The sequence below is a fragment of the Erpetoichthys calabaricus genome, chromosome 18 (genome assembly GCF_900747795.2).
Source record: "Erpetoichthys calabaricus chromosome 18, fErpCal1.3, whole genome shotgun sequence".
Taxonomy (NCBI): Eukaryota; Metazoa; Chordata; class Cladistia; order Polypteriformes; family Polypteridae; genus Erpetoichthys; species Erpetoichthys calabaricus.
In genome coordinates, this window is record NC_041411.2 from 3,294,522 (window position 1) to 3,313,832 (window position 19,311).

At 37.0% G+C, this 19,311-nt stretch overlaps 1 protein-coding gene across 2 annotated transcripts in view; it reads right to left on the reverse strand.

Annotated features, from left to right (window-relative positions):
- The window catches only part of tpcn1 (two pore segment channel 1), a 63,771-nt gene continuing 44,460 nt past the window's right edge, over positions 1–19,311 (reverse strand). The window contains exons 19-27 of one of the 2 annotated variants that reach the window (XM_028824018.2): positions 19,138–19,209; positions 16,117–16,206; positions 14,692–14,807; positions 11,644–11,690; positions 10,005–10,073; positions 7,921–8,005; positions 6,218–6,357; positions 3,914–3,994; positions 1–1,429 (exon numbers count right to left, since the gene is read on the reverse strand). In XM_028824018.2, coding sequence (XP_028679851.1) covers positions 1,301–1,429; positions 3,914–3,994; positions 6,218–6,357; positions 7,921–8,005; positions 10,005–10,073; positions 11,644–11,690; positions 14,692–14,807; positions 16,117–16,206; positions 19,138–19,209 — 829 coding nt within the window. In that variant the 3' untranslated portion in view covers positions 1–1,300. Of the gene's footprint in view, positions 1,430–3,913; positions 3,995–6,217; positions 6,358–7,920; positions 8,006–10,004; positions 10,074–11,643; positions 11,691–14,691; positions 14,808–16,116; positions 16,207–19,137; positions 19,210–19,311 lie in introns of those variants that run through there. The other variant, XM_051921035.1, reaches the window with a different exon arrangement.

Here is a 19,311-nt window from a genome sequence, read left to right on the forward strand (position 1 = left end):
TCATTCTTTTTTTCTTTTTATTTAGAATTACTTCAGTAGGATCTATAAAGGCTTGTTTTCAGTTTAGACATTTGGTATTGATCAAAGAGAAGGAGAAAAACAAAAACTTGTTTATACATTGGATTAGCACAAGGGGAGTAATACTTTTTATGGCCACTGTAAACATTTCATGAGATAACCGAGCTGAAACTTGGTGGTTTAAAATTGGCCAAAACTGCGCTTCTCCTCCAGTATATAAATCATTTATTATTGAATATAGTTCCTTAAACAGCGCAGATCACCCCAAGTTAACTATAAGTGCAAATATTAAGATGGATGATGGGAATTATTATGTTTAAAATTTCCGAATAGCACCTTATGCTGTTGCTTACCATGAAATAAAAATAACTAGTTTGACAACCACAATCTAGGATTATTCATGTCGGTCAGCTTCAATTTCCAAATTCGCTTTCTCAACTTACCTTGTCTTAGGTAGCCTTAGGTCTAAAACATAGTTCTTCTCATGTCAACTACCACCGCACGTATCCACAACTTTAGAGGCTGACCAATGAAGTGCCAGGTATCAACACCAGCTATGTCAAAAACATTTAAATTTTATGGTGTTTGAGTCATATAAGCAGACTTTGCTTAGGCTGCTTGTCCAAAATTTATACCTGAATATAACCACCTTAATGAGTAATCCAAAAGGTGATGGCTAGTTTCTTAAAGTGAAACGAGCGTAAGACCATCTCCTGTAGTGTAGTGTATTAGCATACAACATTCATGACATCTGTAGATGGTGCTACAGTCTTAATACTGAAACCTCTGCAGTGGGACAGCAGGACCGGTATGTTACATACATTGCTGCTTTACTGCCATTTCCTCAACACAGCTGTAACAAAACCGTACACAAAGCTTGAGATAAAAATCAACTTAAAACCCCTGGTTAAAACAAAGGAAAATTGTAATAAAGCACTATTTTCAGTTTAGTATAAATAATACCACTTAATGTAGATGCTATGTACGTGCACATGGGTTATAATGATGAGACAGCTGACTTGGTGTATCCAGAAACACGCAACTATTTGGTCATGGACTGCAGAACAAGAGATGGAAGGAAGAATTCAACTGCCACCACTTCTGCATCAATACTGCTCTCACATTCCTCTTCAGTCAGCGTTTCTGCATAGACAAAATGCTACCAACAGTTTGCTTTTTGAATGTGAGCTGCTAAACCTGAGGAATTAAGGGGAGGAAAAAAAAAAAGTGTCCGCCACCAAGGTTGTGCTGCTTGTGTTCAGCCAGCCACATGCTGGGAAGTTTAGTTGACAGTCAAAGACCGCTGCCGCACATCAGCAGGAGGAGTCTGGCTAGCAGAGGTCTGGAGGTTGTGCAATGACCTGTCTTCCCCATGGATCCCACTCTCAAGTGCAAATTGTGCAAACCACTCCTGAAACAGAGATGGGAGGTGAAGAGACAGAGGTTAGCAGCAATCTTGTGTTATTTCTCTCATCTGCTAAGATTGTAGACAACCCCTTGCCAGATGTCTGATGTCAACACAATGTGCTTTGGCTGGTGAAGTCAACAGCTGTATAAACTGACAGGTCTGAAATATTGGGGAGGGAAGAGGATAGGGTTTATGAACTCTAGATACACTGCGCTATGCTCAAGCACCCGTTTTTTTATTTTAAATAATTATGCTGCCCACCAACTATTGGGTCAGCGTTATCCTCCACAGTCACCATTACTCAATTTTTATTAAATAATAAAGTAAAACTCAATACAGGGAGTCCTCGGGTTACAACATCTCGACATACAACGTTTCGAGTTTACATCGCTCACTCCCATAAAAACTTAAAAAAAAAATTGAGACGTGAGTATTTCGGCTTACACCATTAGCATCGTACTTACACACTACGTGGGTGAACTAGCTTGGTTGCGCGCAGCGGACGAATACGTAGGAACGCAGTGTATGAGTGAGGGAATTGGCGAACTAGTTCGGTTGCGCGAGGAGGAAGTGTTCCATTTGTGCGGTTTTTGTTTGCTGACTTTGTGGCCCTTATCATGGCTCCTAAACGAAAGTCAGAGTCTTCAGATGGTAGTGCTTCAAAGAAGAGGAAAGCCATCACGATGGAAATGAAATTAGACATTGTAAAGAGATCAGAAGGAATAAAGGTAAGGAATTTTTTTTTTTTTTTTACACTCATTTTTTCTGTTACTACAGAACAGTATATTTAAGTCCTTTTCCTTTTTCTGTGGCTTAGTTGTGTTTTTATGTTCTAGATTATGATTTTGCAAATGTGTTAGGATAGGTAAGTGACTTAGACTAGGGTGTGTTTCGATTTACACTAAAATTCGCGTTACATCACTGTTGTAGGAACGGAACTGTGTCGTAACCCAAGGACCTCCTGTATGGTAATGTCATAGTACTTCTAATATTACAAACTCTGCTTTAATTTCCGACTGCCAGAATTCTTTGAAAAAGAAATAACCCTTTGCAATTCATCTTAAATCATACCTATAATTTAGCAAGCAGCCTTCTAACAAACAAATGAGTTATTACAGATGAGATGAAAACCCTGGCTGTATACTCGGCATTCCTAATAAGTCCAAGGCTATATTACTACTCTACTCTGTCATCATGACAAAATGGACAAATGACAGGAGATAAGGAAGCCAGGAAGCACTAAACAGAAATATTTAAATGTAAATCTGTAAAAAGAAAAAAAATAATTACTGTATATACTCGAATATAAGCCAACCTCGGCTTATATTTGAGTCAGGTCCTGCTGCCCCCGCCAACCCGACAGAAAGCTGGAGTGTACAGTAGACACACACCGAGAGAGAGAGAGAGATACACACACACGTAAGAGACACACACACACACACGAGAGAGCGAGCAAGAGAGATACCATATTGTTTTTGTTGACCCTCTTCTCCACTTACAGTGCTAGTTTACTGTTTTTCTTTGAAATAAATACTCAAAAACATTTAACCTACTGATGCCTCAATTAATGTACAATAATTTTATTGGTATTTATTTTGATTATTGAAACTTACCAGTAGCTGCTGCATTTCCCATCCTAGGTTTATACTCGAGTCAATAAATTTTTCCAGTTTTTGTAGGTAAAATTAGGTACCTCGGCTTATATTCGGGTCGGCTTATAATCAAGTATATACGGTAATACTAAATCAAAAATGGAGTCAACAAGAGTTTTACATGGCTGGTTGGAAAGAACAAACTGTACAGAAAGAACATTCAAAAGGTCTATTTATGTTTAGGAGACTCATGTTTGGTTCTACAGTGTTCAATTACATTCTCCGGCATGTTAAGTTACAGTGTCTCTTTATGGTGGTTTAACACCTATTTTCCTGTGTCAGCCATATTGGCTGGCTGTCCTAACAATGAAGGTGTGGAGAAAAAATGCTTACAAGTGGATGCCCTTCCAGACTCCAGGATCATTTTATGACAAAAGGGAGGTGGACCTTATTCTATCCTAGGTCATGGGCATTTTGAAATAGCAAGGTAAACAGAGTTGTGAGATGCTTGTGGAAAAGAAAAGTCTAAAGGTTAAGAAAAAATATGTTTGTGAGTGCGAGTCTTCCTACAAAGAAATCAAACAATGTTATCATTATTACAGATATAAAATAAATTGTTGATTTAATTTTGTATGCCACTCCAGTGGACTGGTTACTTTTATATCGTGATAAATCTTGAGTTAATTAGTGGTGGAAAAGATATATACATTATTAGAAAAGGACTGCTAAATGATTTAGCACTGGTGCACTATATCCTAAGAATGATGGGTACTTTCTGTGTAAAAAGAAAACCTCTTGAAATCTTTATCTATCCTTTTAAAAAATCATTTTATCCTGGTTTTCCCAAAAGTTCAAGCAAGTAAGCTGGTGTACAGAAAAAATCCCTACTGCTCACCTGCATCTCTTCTTCGTACATTCTCATGCTGAGGTCACTTTTTGTTCTAGATCTTCTTCCCAGGAAAACCAAAGAAGGATTCTGTGTAAAAGATTTAGAAAAAGGAATCAGAAGACATTTTAACAGTAAAATGTATCTTGAGCATGTGTGGTGACCATAACTACAATGTCACAGACGGACGGTCATTTATAATAGGACAGTAAACATGAGGACTACTCTTCATATCCTTATTAAAAATAGTATTTTGGGAGTATTTTTTATGGTGTTTAATGAAGTATGAAGAACTCCTATATTCTTGAAGTCAGCCGGTGTGGGGTTGTGAAAATGTTTAATGATATCTATGGAGCTCGTTCCCATTCTATCCTATATTCTATATTTGCTGATGTTCTTGCATTCATTGATATTCTTGTCACATGTTTCTCCTTTCATGCATTAATGCATAAATAAAACTTCTGGGCAATTTATGCTTGCATTATTTTCTGGGTTATTAAGCAGGGTACTTGATTAATTATTTAATAATAGTTTATTACAACACATGCTAAATAAAACCTTACTTCCATAATTGTGAACTTAAATGTATTTGTCTTTGGTTTTTCCCCCCCACATCTGAATCACTTGTGTGTTCGGTTAACTGAACTGAAATTGAAAGACCAGATAAAATGGACGGATGGATCACCTTTATGCTATCTGGGTTAGGTGGAGAACTGGGGGCAAAACCATGAAAAACACGTGGAGTAACATAAAAGTAAGATACAAAAACAAGTATCTGAACATGTAGATGGTTAGATTATAACGAACAATTGTACTTCTTTGTAAAAACCACCATTACAGACAAAAAAATTACGCAACAGGGGTTCTACAATTACAGGAAGCACACGTACACCCTGTTTTGTTGTTCCTGGAACAACTCTCGAGCTGCCATTGGGTTCCGTTACTTGATGACACCTGAAGTGCCAAGTCATTCTTTGAAAAGTATCCTGCTCGATATCCTTTGGGATCATATCTTTTTTAAGTTTTTTTGTGTGTCAGGTAAGTAAAATTAAAAAAATAAAAGCTAAATTATGGGTGCTGTGGCTACTCCTTTCTTTATCTTCCTTTAAAAAGAAAATCTGCTGCCACAAAGCACCACAACCCCCCCCCACCTGAAAAATGGTCATGCAAAAATAAAAGAATGCTTAAGTCAAGTTCCATGCCAAGTTAACACTATTCACTACGGCAGCATCAAAATTGTCTCCCTAGTGTATTATGCCGGTATAAATGAGTCCGCAATAAATCAGAAGTGATTACTTTCCCTCCTGTATGAGGATTCAATATATATTGAACATTCCTGAATGAGTTTTTACGATGCAATTTACCTGAAATATAATAACAGCAGCAGATGAATCTGAAATGTATATTTAAGTCAATATTGCATCAATATTTATAGCAAGATTCTCACTTTCATTCTGACCACGTCAGGGCGAAGTGACACTGGTTGAAAAGCCAGATAACACAAACACCACCCTGTTTTATCGCAGCCATGGTTTATGCCCCGGCTTGCATTTCGTTTGCTTTCTTTGTCGTTTTTAATAACTTTTGATCATTATTTTTCATAGTTTTATTGTAATAGTGTTTTTGTTAATATTGCTTTGTTTGTTTAGTATTTACTATGTATGTGTAATGAGTTATTCTCCTACATTTTTTGCATTTTGTGGGTGGGACCCCAACAGGCATCATCTTCCTCATATCGCAGCCAAAGGAATGCCCTAAGCTTTCATATTTCTAAATCTGTGAGTGGATTCTTCAGTGTTTCACTGAAGTTCTAATGAGTGCATATTTGTAAGTACTGGATTTACTTTTTTGCTTCTGTTCATGGCATTTGATTATGGGATTGTGCTTTAAGACTTGTTAGCTCTGGGTTGTTTTTTTAGGCAAACCATTATTATTTTCTGAAAAAAAATATATTGCATTTATAAAGATACTTCACTGCCACTGTCCTTTCCCAAGGACATTTACGTTTATCTGTGGTATACAGTATATTAGATTATTAAAGAGATATTTTGAACTGTAAAAGCCAAAGGCCCTTTTAGATGTGTAGGCTGCAGCCACCCTGTAAAACTGTGGAGTCAGACTGCTTAGGAGGAGGCACTTTCCAGACAGGCTTGAGAAGGTCTCATACTATCTTTGCTATAGGTGTGCACTCTGATCATGACAGATCCATCCCTATAATTTTCCCCAGTGAAAATAATGAGGATGTAGACATGGTTATAAAAACTAAACGAGCACGCCATTAGGGTGCATGCACTGGTGTAAAAATGCACCTACCCCACTCTTTTCCATAGCACTCAGCACCCTCTGCAAAGATGACAGATTTGATGTGGGTGTACAGATTCCCTTGTAGAGCTCCAATGTAGAATCAATCTCCTCCTTGTTCACATCTACGTCAAATACAATGCCATTCTCATCTACACAGAAAAACAAAGTAAAAAATGCATTGCATGTTCTTCTTTTGCATTTACCTTGTATATCCTTGTAACATTTTTCCAGGGGCAGTAAAGGACATTAAAATGGCATCAAACAGCAGAAAGGTCCAACAGGGAGCCTAAACTAGAAATGCAAACTGAATGAGAGATGTGTCACTAAGAACCCCAAGGTTCCCAGTAGATGTGGACAATGCAATGGAAGAAGTGTGTGCAAACATGAGAAACGTGGTGTACAGAAGAGACCAAAAAGTGCAAACATATACAAGAATAATATGTGTGTGTGTGTGTGTGTGTGTGTGTGAGTGCTACTAGTGTATAGTGATCAGCCAGCTGTTCTTGAAAAATTAAATTTGCTGGAGACCTGGGTGTTTCACCATCTATGAAACTCAGGAAACTGACAGAAAAACTGTGTTTAGTTCCTGTCTGGGTGCGCTTTCATGTGCTAAATCCACATGTGTATGCTAGTCATTTAGTGTTTAAATAAAATTTTCTAGAGGGACAAAATAAAAATAGATAGATGTACTTCATTTGTCCCCAAGGGGAAATTAGAACTTCAAAAAAGCTCAAGAAAGAGAAATCTACAAATAAAACAAACAAACAACACCCGAAATAAACATAAGAACTTCTGGCTCGGATACTAGTGAACTGTCACAATCAATCACAGGGCTATAGGTGGCAGTAAGATGGCCAGACCTGTCCAGATGTTCATCTGAAGGTTTTAACATTGAAATAAAGCAGGGAAGTAACAAAATAAAAAATAATCACTGGAATCATTTCCTGACACTAAAACAAAGTGAAATGTCATGACATGACTTTTGTGGTGCTGTACTTGACAAATAAACTCAAGTCTAACTGGCAGACTCACTAAATAATTTTAAGTAATGCTTAATTGAATGACAGTAATATTATTGTGGAGTTTATACGGTAGAGAGTCTGGAGTGCTTTTCTTATCATATCTCTCTGGTTTGCCACCAAATATGTTTTTAAAAAGCAGTAACAACATAATTAGACAACCATACTACAGTAGTCAAATGAAAACACCCCATTACAGTCCCTTATGTGTTTGTTTACATTTCTGAGTGAAGCAAACACAAACTTCTTCCTCACGTCTTTTTGGTTTTTTTTTTTGAAGTTCAGCTAAAAAAAAAAAAAAGTCCTTTGTGGAGTTTTCATAATTGCATAATTTGTATTACACTTAATGCACTTTATTTAGCCTTTGGTCAACTAAAAATGGGTTAACAAAGATCTACACTTCTACTATTTATCATTTCGGTAACAACATTTAATTTTTTTTTTTATACAAAGACCTTTAGTCAGAATGTATAAAAATTCACAAAAGCCCTTCATAATAATTTTTCACATACTGTGCTTACTACTGACTTGCATGATTTAAAATAACAGTCAAACAGCTGACAGATGATTTTTATGCAGTTAGTGTGGATATTGAATCAAGAATGTGCCCTACCCTTTACACATCACTTTGACTAATTCATCTACTTTAAGCATCTTTAAACAGTAAAGTAAATGAATGAAAGTAAAAATTACCTTCAGGATCCCTGTTCTTTCGACTATAATTCATCCGGAACACAAAAGCATCTAAAATGAAAGCAACGATGATTGTCATCACCACCTAAATTTGGAGGAATTGGAAAATAAAGTAAATAAATGGCAATGGAAGGCACTAATGCTTTATGTAAAATTCCTCTTTTCTTTGAAAGCTATAAACCTTTAAGATATAGGCGTACGTCCAAACTTAACATTTTCATGATACTCTGCATCAGTTTTCTGTTCAGTCTGAGGGAGTCTAATCAGCTTGTCATTCAGTTAAAACAAAAAAAAAAAAGACAACTCCAAGTGAAGAGAACATGCGGAGCCCACACAGAATGAATTTAACCCTGGAATCCAATTACGAACTCCCATGTTGTAAATGATCTTTATTAACAGTAATAAATACATTTCTAAACAATCACTGAACTAACGCAGAACTGAATAACAGACCACAAAAGGTTTAACATTCATTATGACAAATATGGGTTGCTGTCCTGCGGTGGGTTGGCACCCTGCCCAGGATTGGTTCCTGCCTTGTGCCCTGTGTTGGCTGGGATTGGCTCCAGCAGACCCCTGTGACCCTGTGTTCGGATTCAGCGAGTTGGAAAATGGATGGATGGCTGGAAATATGGGTTGCCTTGCATTGACTATTCTTTTATGCCTCAAATCCTATTTTTCTAAACCAGAACGCAGTTATCAAGGAATCTATTTACAACAAGAGAAGCAGCCACTTACACTTTGTTTGGATTGCCCACAAAGACAGAAAAGAAATAAAAGCTGAGGTAAGAAAGGACCTAGAATTTATCTAAACGTGTATAGTTCTCATGAAGTGCATGATTCAGTGCCTTTTCAAAATTAAAATTATTTCCATGATTCATAACCTGTCTACCAAACACAGACAAGTGGGAGCTATGCAATATATTATGTTACAACATGTCAGTCAAAAAATGTAAGGACCTCTTTCTAAATTATGAGCAGTGTAATGAGCAACATTTATTAAATGCTGATCTCATGTCTGTTTTTTATTGTGTATTTCAGTTGTTTCATTCAAAATACTATTATACAGGGTGGTCCAGATCTAACTATGCAATTATTGTATTGCATTGCATTAAAAGTTGCATAGTTAGATCTGGACCACCCTATAGGACACTGATTTAATTATTTCTGTTCCAGACTCTTTTCAAACAGCACAGAGATATGAGAAGCTGAAGATTATCTTACCAATGACGGTCCATGACGCGGCCTACAGTCACATTGGGCCACACTCAAGTAACCCATAGGTATGACACTCATCTTCTAGGCCTCAGAGTAAACTGAAGTCCCTGAAGGGGATTCCAACATCCCAGAAGCTAATATGATGCTACAAGCATGAGACCGTGAAATAACTAATTGGGTTGTCTTGACAGAGACGTTGTAGTACAATAAAAGATATGGTGCACAGTTACAGGACACATAATAACACACATAGGAACAAGAAGAGATGTAAATGCTACTAAGTGTTTCTGCAACATTATATTGGGTAAACAAGTGAAAAATTCAGTAAAATGGCTTGAAAAAAATTCTGCAGACACTAACACCCACAAGCAGTTGAATCTGACACTGTTTATAAGTCAGGCTATATTAAGAATATATCTCACACTTCCAATTATAAGCTTTGCCTGGAACAAAACTGGCAGCTAATATATAGAAAGTGAGCATATAACCATGTCGGAGATTATCGTCCAATGAGGTGGCACTTCATGCAGGCTAATGCTACTTATGGATTTTAGCATTCAGCTGAGGTGGACTGCATCTGCAAATCGATGCCACCATTGCAGAAAGAAAGAAAAAAAAAAAGTTGTTGATCACAGCCACTTTTAATGAACAACAACCTCTCCACTCAAGCCGTCATGCCTTTAGGGATTTTTATGCTTATGTCTGTGATCTCCAAAGCCATGTGTTGTGGTGAAACCACACAGACACACACACTCAGCTCTGTGAGAACACTGTCTGAATGTCATGCTTAAGTTTCACTCTAATAAAGATTTCCATTCATAACTTCCAACAAACACTGATCATAAATAAAAAATATTTATACTCACCATGGTGACAATGTAGAAGGTCATAAAATAGAGGCGGCTCCAGTGCGAAGTCTGAGACGTCACACCTTCCTTGGGAAATAAACAGACAGTCACTGGAATCAAGCTTGTAAAAGCATGCTTATGGTTCAGGCTCCGATACCGATATATGCACAGCAGCAATCAAAGGGAAAAAAAAACACCATGCATTCATCTAAATGTAACCCTAACTCAGAGCAAGTCAGTCTGTCAGCAGCACAATGTAAACATTTTACAAACCACAGATAAATACCCATTCAGGCCAGCAACTACGCTTTTCCAATATACAGTATCATCCAGTGCAATTTCCACTCTGTATTCTGTTCCAGAGTAAGTTTAATATGTTGTGGGATTTATTGAGACAAAACTGAATGAAATAAAGAAAAGGTTGTGGCCAAGGCAGGAACTCATGTAACTCTCTGCTATTCTTACAGGTGAAAAGAGAAAGAAGAGCTCTGACCCTGATCTGTCTCAACCTCCTGTACTGCCTATAATGGAAGCACCACCATCATCATCATTTGTCTCATCACCAAGGGAAGAGCTCAGCAGACCTTACTCTGTACATGCTTGTGTAACACTGACCCAGTTTAAACAGTCCTATTTGGGACCTCAACCTTTTTTACGTCATGTGTGCCCTCTTTTACAACTGCCAAGCTAGCTATGTGAATTAGTGCTTTCCAGTTTTACCCTGAACACAATGTTCCTTTGATTTCCAGCATAGTCCATGAATATATCATTTACTGTATAACTGAATTGAATTAAAACTCTTTAGCACATTTGTGAATGTGGACAATGTTAGTTAGGTTCTTATATCAACTCCTTTGTCTGATTTCTTTAGTCTGTCCAGTGGTACATAATCTGTAGTTCAAAAAAACCCTTTTAAATTTATAATAGTGTGTTAACCAGAACTGCACTAAGCACACATTTCATCTCACTTGCATATTACAGTCTTGATGGCTGATGCCCCTTAATTCAGCTTTTAAGCATATTCAAATTGCTTGTGCAAACTATCTAAAATATCAGAACGTTGTGTCAGCATAAACACTAAATTGTTTTCAGAGTGTGTGTTATACAGTAAGTCAGCACTACTTATCCATCATTTTTAAGTAATGTTTCCTTTACCTGACCTTTTAGACTGCCTCCTTCTAAAGATGACCGAGGTCTTTCTTTCTAACTAGTTTCCTTGCATATCTGCTCTCCTACGAATTTTGAGGGCCCCTATAAACTTCTCAAGTTGAGTCACTGTACCTGAAATCTATGATAATAATGTGAACCAGAAAAAAGTAACAATCTTAACACAGATTCCTGAAGGTTCTCCCGGAGGCCTCTACTTCTGGTGGATTATTCTCCTCTAATCGTTAATCTTTTCCACTTTCTATTAACCAGTCTGCAGTTCAGTTTTATAAATCCCTGCTTATGGTAATGATATTTGTTTTTAATGCTGAAGCTAAAAGTACATTTGTGATTTCAAAGTCACTTTGTTTTGACAATTAGCTGAAAGAAATCTGAAAAAGGATTACTGGTATGCATCAGGTGTTAAATAAACAGCAGAGTCCAACAGAATGATTATTATTGAGTGAACATTTAAGCAAAGATGAACAGAGTTGGTGATGACATTACTTACCATAGTGATGTACCAATTGTTAACCACTGTAAGCTCAAACAGTGTCACTGCAAAATACAAAAAAGTGCCTTTTAAGTAAAGGTGGCAATGACACTGAAGCTGCCTTTTATAATGAGAGAAACGAGAGCCCTGGAAAGTCTCACAGCAGTCAGCTATGGCCCAGTAACAGAATGCTCTTGAAATTCTGGGCATAATACACAAAGTCCATAAATCCTTATTTTTGCATTAGTGTTTTGTGGCAGTGTATGTGGAAGTATTATAGTCACAACCATTGTAAATATGCAATTCAGGTAAGAATTATGATGGCACAATAAGCTGGTAAATGGGTACACTGAAACAGTGGAACATCACGTACCGGCCTCTTTAATTCATTGCACTAGGGAAGTAAACAGAATGGTATCATTGTTCACTATCAATCAAAACGTATGGCCTTAGGTGTTACACACCACACATCTTCAATCAGCTTCAACGTGTAAACTGACTAAGTGCATTCAACTAATTATACAGACTGAATTTAGAAGTTGCAAATTGCAAACAAGAAGAAAATCGATTAGCTCCAAGCTTAAAACATGACATACTGCTTTGCTTTTAAACTTTTTTTTTTTTTGGCTGGCATCAAGCCTGTACAGACACTGCTGACCTATACATTCTCGGTATCCAAAGGGTTTTGATTAAAAACCACAAGGAACAAAAAAGCAGAACTTCCTGCATAGATCATTGCAGTTCAATTAATCATTAAAAGGAAACCATGGAAGCCAGCTATCAGGATTACCCGTGGGTATTTGTACCTTCCAGAAAATGTTCTAAGGAAGTATATATTCTGGCAGTCTAAACTGATCGTATGTCTTTACAAATACTAAATGGTTATTTTAATTAGATTATTATGCACTATGTCCTTTAGTCAGTGGTTAGCTAATAATGTAGAAATCCTGGATGCAGGAATGAAGAGCTACAGATAACAGTTTTCTGGAAACTATTCTCCTTTATGTTTTTTTCCCTCATTAAAAAGCAACAGGGGATGAACTGCTTTGCAGAACTACATATGGGCCTAACTCGGGCTCTGCATTTGGCTACTTTCACTTTTACTACAATAGTAGCAACTTACTCTGATCACAGAATAATGTAAGGCAGTACATACAGTCGACACAACATGCAGTGAGTCTGGGCTTGCATTGTGTTATTCAACCGTGGCTGACTGCATTATAAACTGTCTGGCCTTCCCAGAAGCACATGGTTTAGAAGTGAGCTTTCCACATGAGAGGAGTAAGTGACTTCAGTAAGCTACACAAGTCTCTAGGTGCTTATACTTATTTCAACTAACATTTATCATGACAGACTGTTAAATAAAGTTGTTATATATAAAAAAAAAGGTCTTAGTGTTCATGGCCACATTATGTCTTCTCTTAAACGGTCAATCATCACTCATAACTTAGCTGCTGACTTACAAAACTGTTCTTTCCAACACTCCAGAATACCTATCTGCACTACATACAACACAAACCCTTAAGAAAGCACAGTTCTGATCCTGGCCTTGTTACAGTTTTAAAATTCTGCTATGTGACTCTTGGCAAATGCTTATTTGATTTCGTGGTACCTACTCTTTGTTAAGTCTATGGGTGAAGATCCTCCAGAATTAGGGTTAGGGTTGTTTGTTGTCACTGCATTTTTGATTACTGTCTTTTCATTTATTCACAAGTTTCATTTACAGTATATACAGTATATACTCATACACACACTCCAAACACTGTGAAATGACTTCAGTACAATCATTTAAAAGGAATCCTTACAATATATGCCCAAGCTCATTCTGTGTATTTTCCTCTTTTGACTTCATATGTTTTGATAAGTTTGCACATTTCATATAGTACTGTAATCATAATATCACACACTCACATCATGTCACTTTAGTGTCGTTAACTTATATAATCTGCTTGTCAATGGGGATGTGGAAGGAAAACTGTGGATACCGTAATGACAAAATCATGGTGTGTAGTGGCGACACTGTGCAAAACAAGTGGAAGCTGACGTCACCAGGATGTGCTCCAATCATGGTGTTTAGAAATTATCCTTGTACGGCTCACTAAAGGAGCTCTCCAATACACTAATCCTTGTCACCAAGTGAACTGTCATGGACTCACACCATAAAGCATCTCAGCTTGAAGATTTGTGCTGTGGTAAACCTGTGGCATCTTGATTACAACGGCAGAGGACAGAAGCTGTCTCTTATTCAACTTGAGCTAAATGAAGAAAACCTGGCCTTGGCTGAACAGATACTGCTGCTGAACACTGCATGTGAAGCACATCCTGGGGACATCTCTGAGCACTCGGAGCGAACCGCTTCCTGGTAATGTCAGCTCAATTCCCTCTCTGTCAGACCCCACCTTTTCTACACTGGGAGAAGGTATAGACCCCACACAGACACCCCCACAGGGCGTGGGATGCAAATCCAGGCTGCTGGATCTATAAGGCAGCAGCAGTAACCACTGCACCACTATGTCAACAAATGTTTGAATTATGTCTCATTTTAATATAGAAGAATATTTTTTTAAAAGATTCTTCATGCAAATGGTTAAAAAATTATCTGAGAAATTTCATAAATGCAAATGTCATTTTACAGAAGGATTGTATAAAATCAGAAAGCCACCATCACTCTACAAATTGTACTGTGTTACTGAAACTCTGCTCTCAAGCAGGTTATATCCAAGATTGTCACATAGCTGCTGTTGGGCCATGAACAGTAGGAGTTTTAATAAACCATAACATAATCCAAATATAGGTAAAAGAGTGAGCAGTTTCTTGAAGAAAAGGAAAAGTAGGGTATGGTTTTAACAGGGAAGAAAGATCCCTGCTGATGACTGAAGCAATTTAAATAAAAATGTTTGCACCAAGTTTTACTGTGTATATATTTCCTGGCATGCATGATGACAGAAATTTTGGCACAATCAAAGCAACATACAGTGCTGACCCATATAATGTAGCACGTTAAAATTTTCTGTGTAGTTTCAAGAAGGCCAAAAGTTAAAGAAGTGTAACAGCAAAACATATTACCAAAACTGCTAAGAATGTTGTTGAAGTTGTTGAGATAGTAGTATCCTTCTTCAATGACAGTACGATTCCCAATGGTGTAATTAACCAAACGGTAGGAGTCAGCAACTGTACTGGTGCTACAAAAGCAAAAAAAGGAAAACGGCAAATGAACTTCTGCATTACAGATACCAAAGTCTGTCTTTTAGTTAACCATTTCCATATCTGAGATGGATGGTTAGAATCATTGTCTAAAATGAGGAAGTAGTCAGTGTTTCATGTCCCATATGAGAACTATACCTTAATTTGTCACCAATCCGTTATAGAAATCCCCTATTCTTACTTGTAGAGAAAAGCCAAGCAAAATGACACCTTTTATTGGCTAACTAAAAACATTACAATATGCAAGCTTTCGAGGCAACTCAGGCTCCTTCTTCAGGCAAGATGTAATCATTACATCTTGCCTGAAGAAGGAGCCTGAGTTGCCTCGAAAGCTTGCATATTGTAATCTTTTTAGTTAGCCAATAAAAGGTGTCATTTTGCTTGGCTTTTCTGTACATTCATAATGGCTAACACGGTACAACACCCTAGTACTATTCTTACTTAAAACAATTTGACACTAAAATGTCAAAAAGTATCTTTGCCACCCTGGACTCTTTTGCCATTGTTTAAAAAGCATCTCATAAGTTGTAAATAAACAGTTAGAGGTGAAGGAAATTGTGAGGCATTGACTATATTTATGTATCTAGATTGCAAATACCATACACTGCATCAATGTTCATATTTCTAACTACACGTCAATATTGCTGCTACTTCTTTGTCTTGTCTTTGCATAATGTCTTGCCTTGTTTGTGTTTTAATTTTAAATTTAAATTTTAAATCTATATTTATTATTTGCACTTCATGTTGTTACACTGGGGACCTTGAGCTATGCAATTTCGTCTATCTGTATACTTGTATATGGTTGAGATGACAATAAAGTTCACTTTGACTAATAACCAAGTTATTATCTAGCAAAATGAGCTCGACAGACAGAATAGTATCCTCTCACCACAAATTTCTGAATGTTAGCAGGTATCAAGAATGGTGGCGCAGTGGTACTGCTGCTGCTTTGCAGTAAGGAGACTGTGGAAGATTGTGGGTTCGCTTCCCGTTTCCTCCCTGTGTGGATAGTGCTTTGAGTACTGAGAAAAGCGCTATATAAATGAATTATTATTATTTCTTGATTTTAAATGTACACAAACTGTAACCTGAAAAACTTTAAAGGAGATGCTCCAGTGTGTCTAAAATTTATTTACGGGTTTACCAACAATCTGAACTCTGACTAGTACTGTGTTGTCACCAAGCTATAAATTCCAGATAATATCAACATAGATGCTTCAATATTTCAAAAATCTGAATAATATAATTTCAAAACTTTATGTATTGGTATGAGAAGTTCAAGCTTACTTGCAACAGTTTGGATAGACAACACCTGCAAAGAACTCCATGCCCACAATTGCAAAGGAATAGTAGAAAATGATGAGAGTCAGGCCCAAGCTGAAAAGAAAAAGCATACGTGAAAAAAAAAAAAACACACTTTACAAACTACAGTATATCCCTTTAATACTTTAAATACCAAGGAGGCTCTGAAACAAGACAGTGCACCAATCATGTAACAAAAATCTTTCCGTTAAGAGTATTCTTTGCCAGTAATGATAATACCAAAATGACATGAAGCATTACAGAAAGAATGAAATTCAATTATTAGGAAAAATGAAAACAGTCACAGCAAAATAAAGAACACATAAAATGTATGTTGCAGTATTATTTATTAAATTGTTTATCTAAAAAAATCTAATGTCTCTCTTTTGTTATTCAGTAAATACCAGTTGAAAGGAAACCCTGTAATTCCGCACTACTGCCTCACTACTCCTCTGCCCAGCGCTCTCCACTAGGTTTTTATTTCTGCATGGATTCAGTTCTATGACAGCACCACTGCCACAGTCCGGGTTCTCCACCTATTTATATTCATTCACTGGGATGCCTACTGTTGTGGAGAGTAAAACCGGTAACATCTAGGATATATTGTATAATTGTTTAGTAAAAGTACTTTTATTTAAAAAAAAATATGTTGAAGGAGAAATTAAGCCAGTTGTTGCTCAGGCACATTTATATCCCTACTTGAACTGATAAGATCTTTTGTTAAGTGTTGCTCTGGGATCTGCAGTTTGTGGTAGGGAATTTGAAGGCTCTGCATCAATCTACAAGTGAATGACTACACAAAAGTGCTTTGCTGTAAACATGCACCTCCACAGAGTGTGATGCTGCTGCTCTGATGCACCATTTGCGACATTACAAGCATTTCGCTGTACAGGTAGAATTTATGAGACTCTAGGAGGATAAGTTTTAGAGGCATGAACATCTCTTTCCCATCCAGGAAGACAGCCTGGGTGAATACAGATGGCAGAGACGAAAGGCCAGGGTATAGAATGAAGGCCGAGTTATGCATGGAAGGGAAGTGATGCGACAGACCCCTACTGGTGCAAGAGGTATGTCAAGGAACATCAGGACTGGATAAACTGAGGCTTACAGAGGCGTGTTGCCATCTCCGTGGTCACATCCATAGATTGGACCTGCTGTGTCTGTGCCATTCCACCCATGGGCCATGCCAGATCACACTGGACCAGAAACTGATGGAGGGCCATCTGGTAGCCTAAGAAACTAATGAAATGATCATTATCCAGATTGTCTTGGTATTATCGTCACACTCATTTACTGTGTTTATGTTTTGGACACAACTGTAAATTTATGATTTACTTATTAAAATTCAGTAGTATGTATTGTAGTATTGTATTTACTTTAATTTATGATTAAAAATAACTTCTTCTCCTGGCTATTCTGGAGACTACCTAGGGTTATGGATGGTGTATATAAGAAAAGAAAAAAGGATCCTGTTAAGAGTAAAATATACAAGGATATAGATGGGATTTGGGGCATTCTGTTCAAGTCTACATAGTAAAGAGTCTGAAAGGGATAGTAGGACTACCCTGGAAACCTACCGCAACAAAACAAATACAAACTATTCCTGCTCCTTTAAGACAATAGAAAATAGCACATTCATTCCTCTCTTTGTTAAAAACCTGGTGAATAACTAGTATTTCAACATCATCTGGTACATATTTAATAATGTGCAGCTTATTCAGATACCTCCTATCAACAACTACCTATGCTTACAACACATTGCTATTTTATCACCCAAAGTGAGAACCGCAGAATCTAGCTCCTCGTACTCTGTCTTAAACTGCACATATATTTTTTTAATAGACATGGCTGCCTTTTTCTCCCCAGCTTACCAACTTTAGCATATGTCATTTGTAATGTTTAGTTAAAAAAAAACATGAACATCGGCTGCAGTGAGAGAGGTGAGGATCCCTGGACATGTGGGGCCAGTTTCATGTTAAAACATATTCAAATCTTGGTACAGCCGCACTCTTTAAATATTTTTCTTTACTTCCAGATTATTTATGTTATAGGTTATTGACGAATAACACAATATTTTGCTCCATTTCCCTAGCCCTTTTCACATTACATAGTATTTATTACATGTAGGACACTGACTAAGGTCTTCAAACTACTTCAAAGACTGCTACTGAATTACTTTGACTCATTTTCTACTGGTCCATTAGATTCTCTTAAAAATAACATATTGTATGTATATTCATTCTTTCTTTAAGAACAATGCAGTATTAGTGGAATAATAATAGCTTTCATTAAAAAAGAATTTCAACCTCCAGGTATACCTTTTAAAGTACAGCAACAGTGGTAGTACAGTAAACACATGCGGAGAGTAAACTGTACAATTATCTTATTTTTTAAAAACTTCTGTATCCATATAAACTTTCTTCTGGGTATAAATGAGTGATGGAAAACTGTCCCATTTAGTGTTAGCTCTTAGATTAAACAAGTTTGATAAATTTATGCAAGCTTTTAAATTTCCTGTTAACGTCAGATTTCAGGTACCTTCAACTAATTTAACACACAGGCTAGAAACGCCTGCCAAAGAATCGAGGATCCAGGTCTAAAGAAATCTTCATAAACATTTAGCAATATTTATGACTAATTCTTTCCATGTACTTTACCACTGGTACATCAGGAAAAGCATTACAAACTGTACTATATTATCACGCCTGTGGCCAACAGAAATAGGCTTATCTCCTTGTCAGCTCTATTGGTATTTTTATGCTTTTATGATGGACATTATCTCGCACTGTTACTTGAACCTCCCCTAGCTTCTCAAGAATGAAATAAGACTTAGTTTAGGCTTTGTGGCTTTTTCCTGATAAACCCAGATTTACTACAGTAAATAAATTATGGACTGGGTTTTTCTTCAGATTTGAATCTCTACAGATAAGAAGAGAAGAGTGAAAAAGGCCCATAAAAATAACATGTCACTGCCTTTCAAGACTAATATAAAAAAAAGCGAATTACCTGGCCATTCTAGGAAGCAGTTCAAACATGGTGTCAAGAACATTCCGATATCTCTGTTTTATTTTAAACAGCCTGCAAAAGGCAACCAAAAATGCAATCAATGCACCTCCCAAATTAGCAACACTGATGAAAGATAAATTTGTATCCCTTAAAAGCTAACTGACTATGACTATA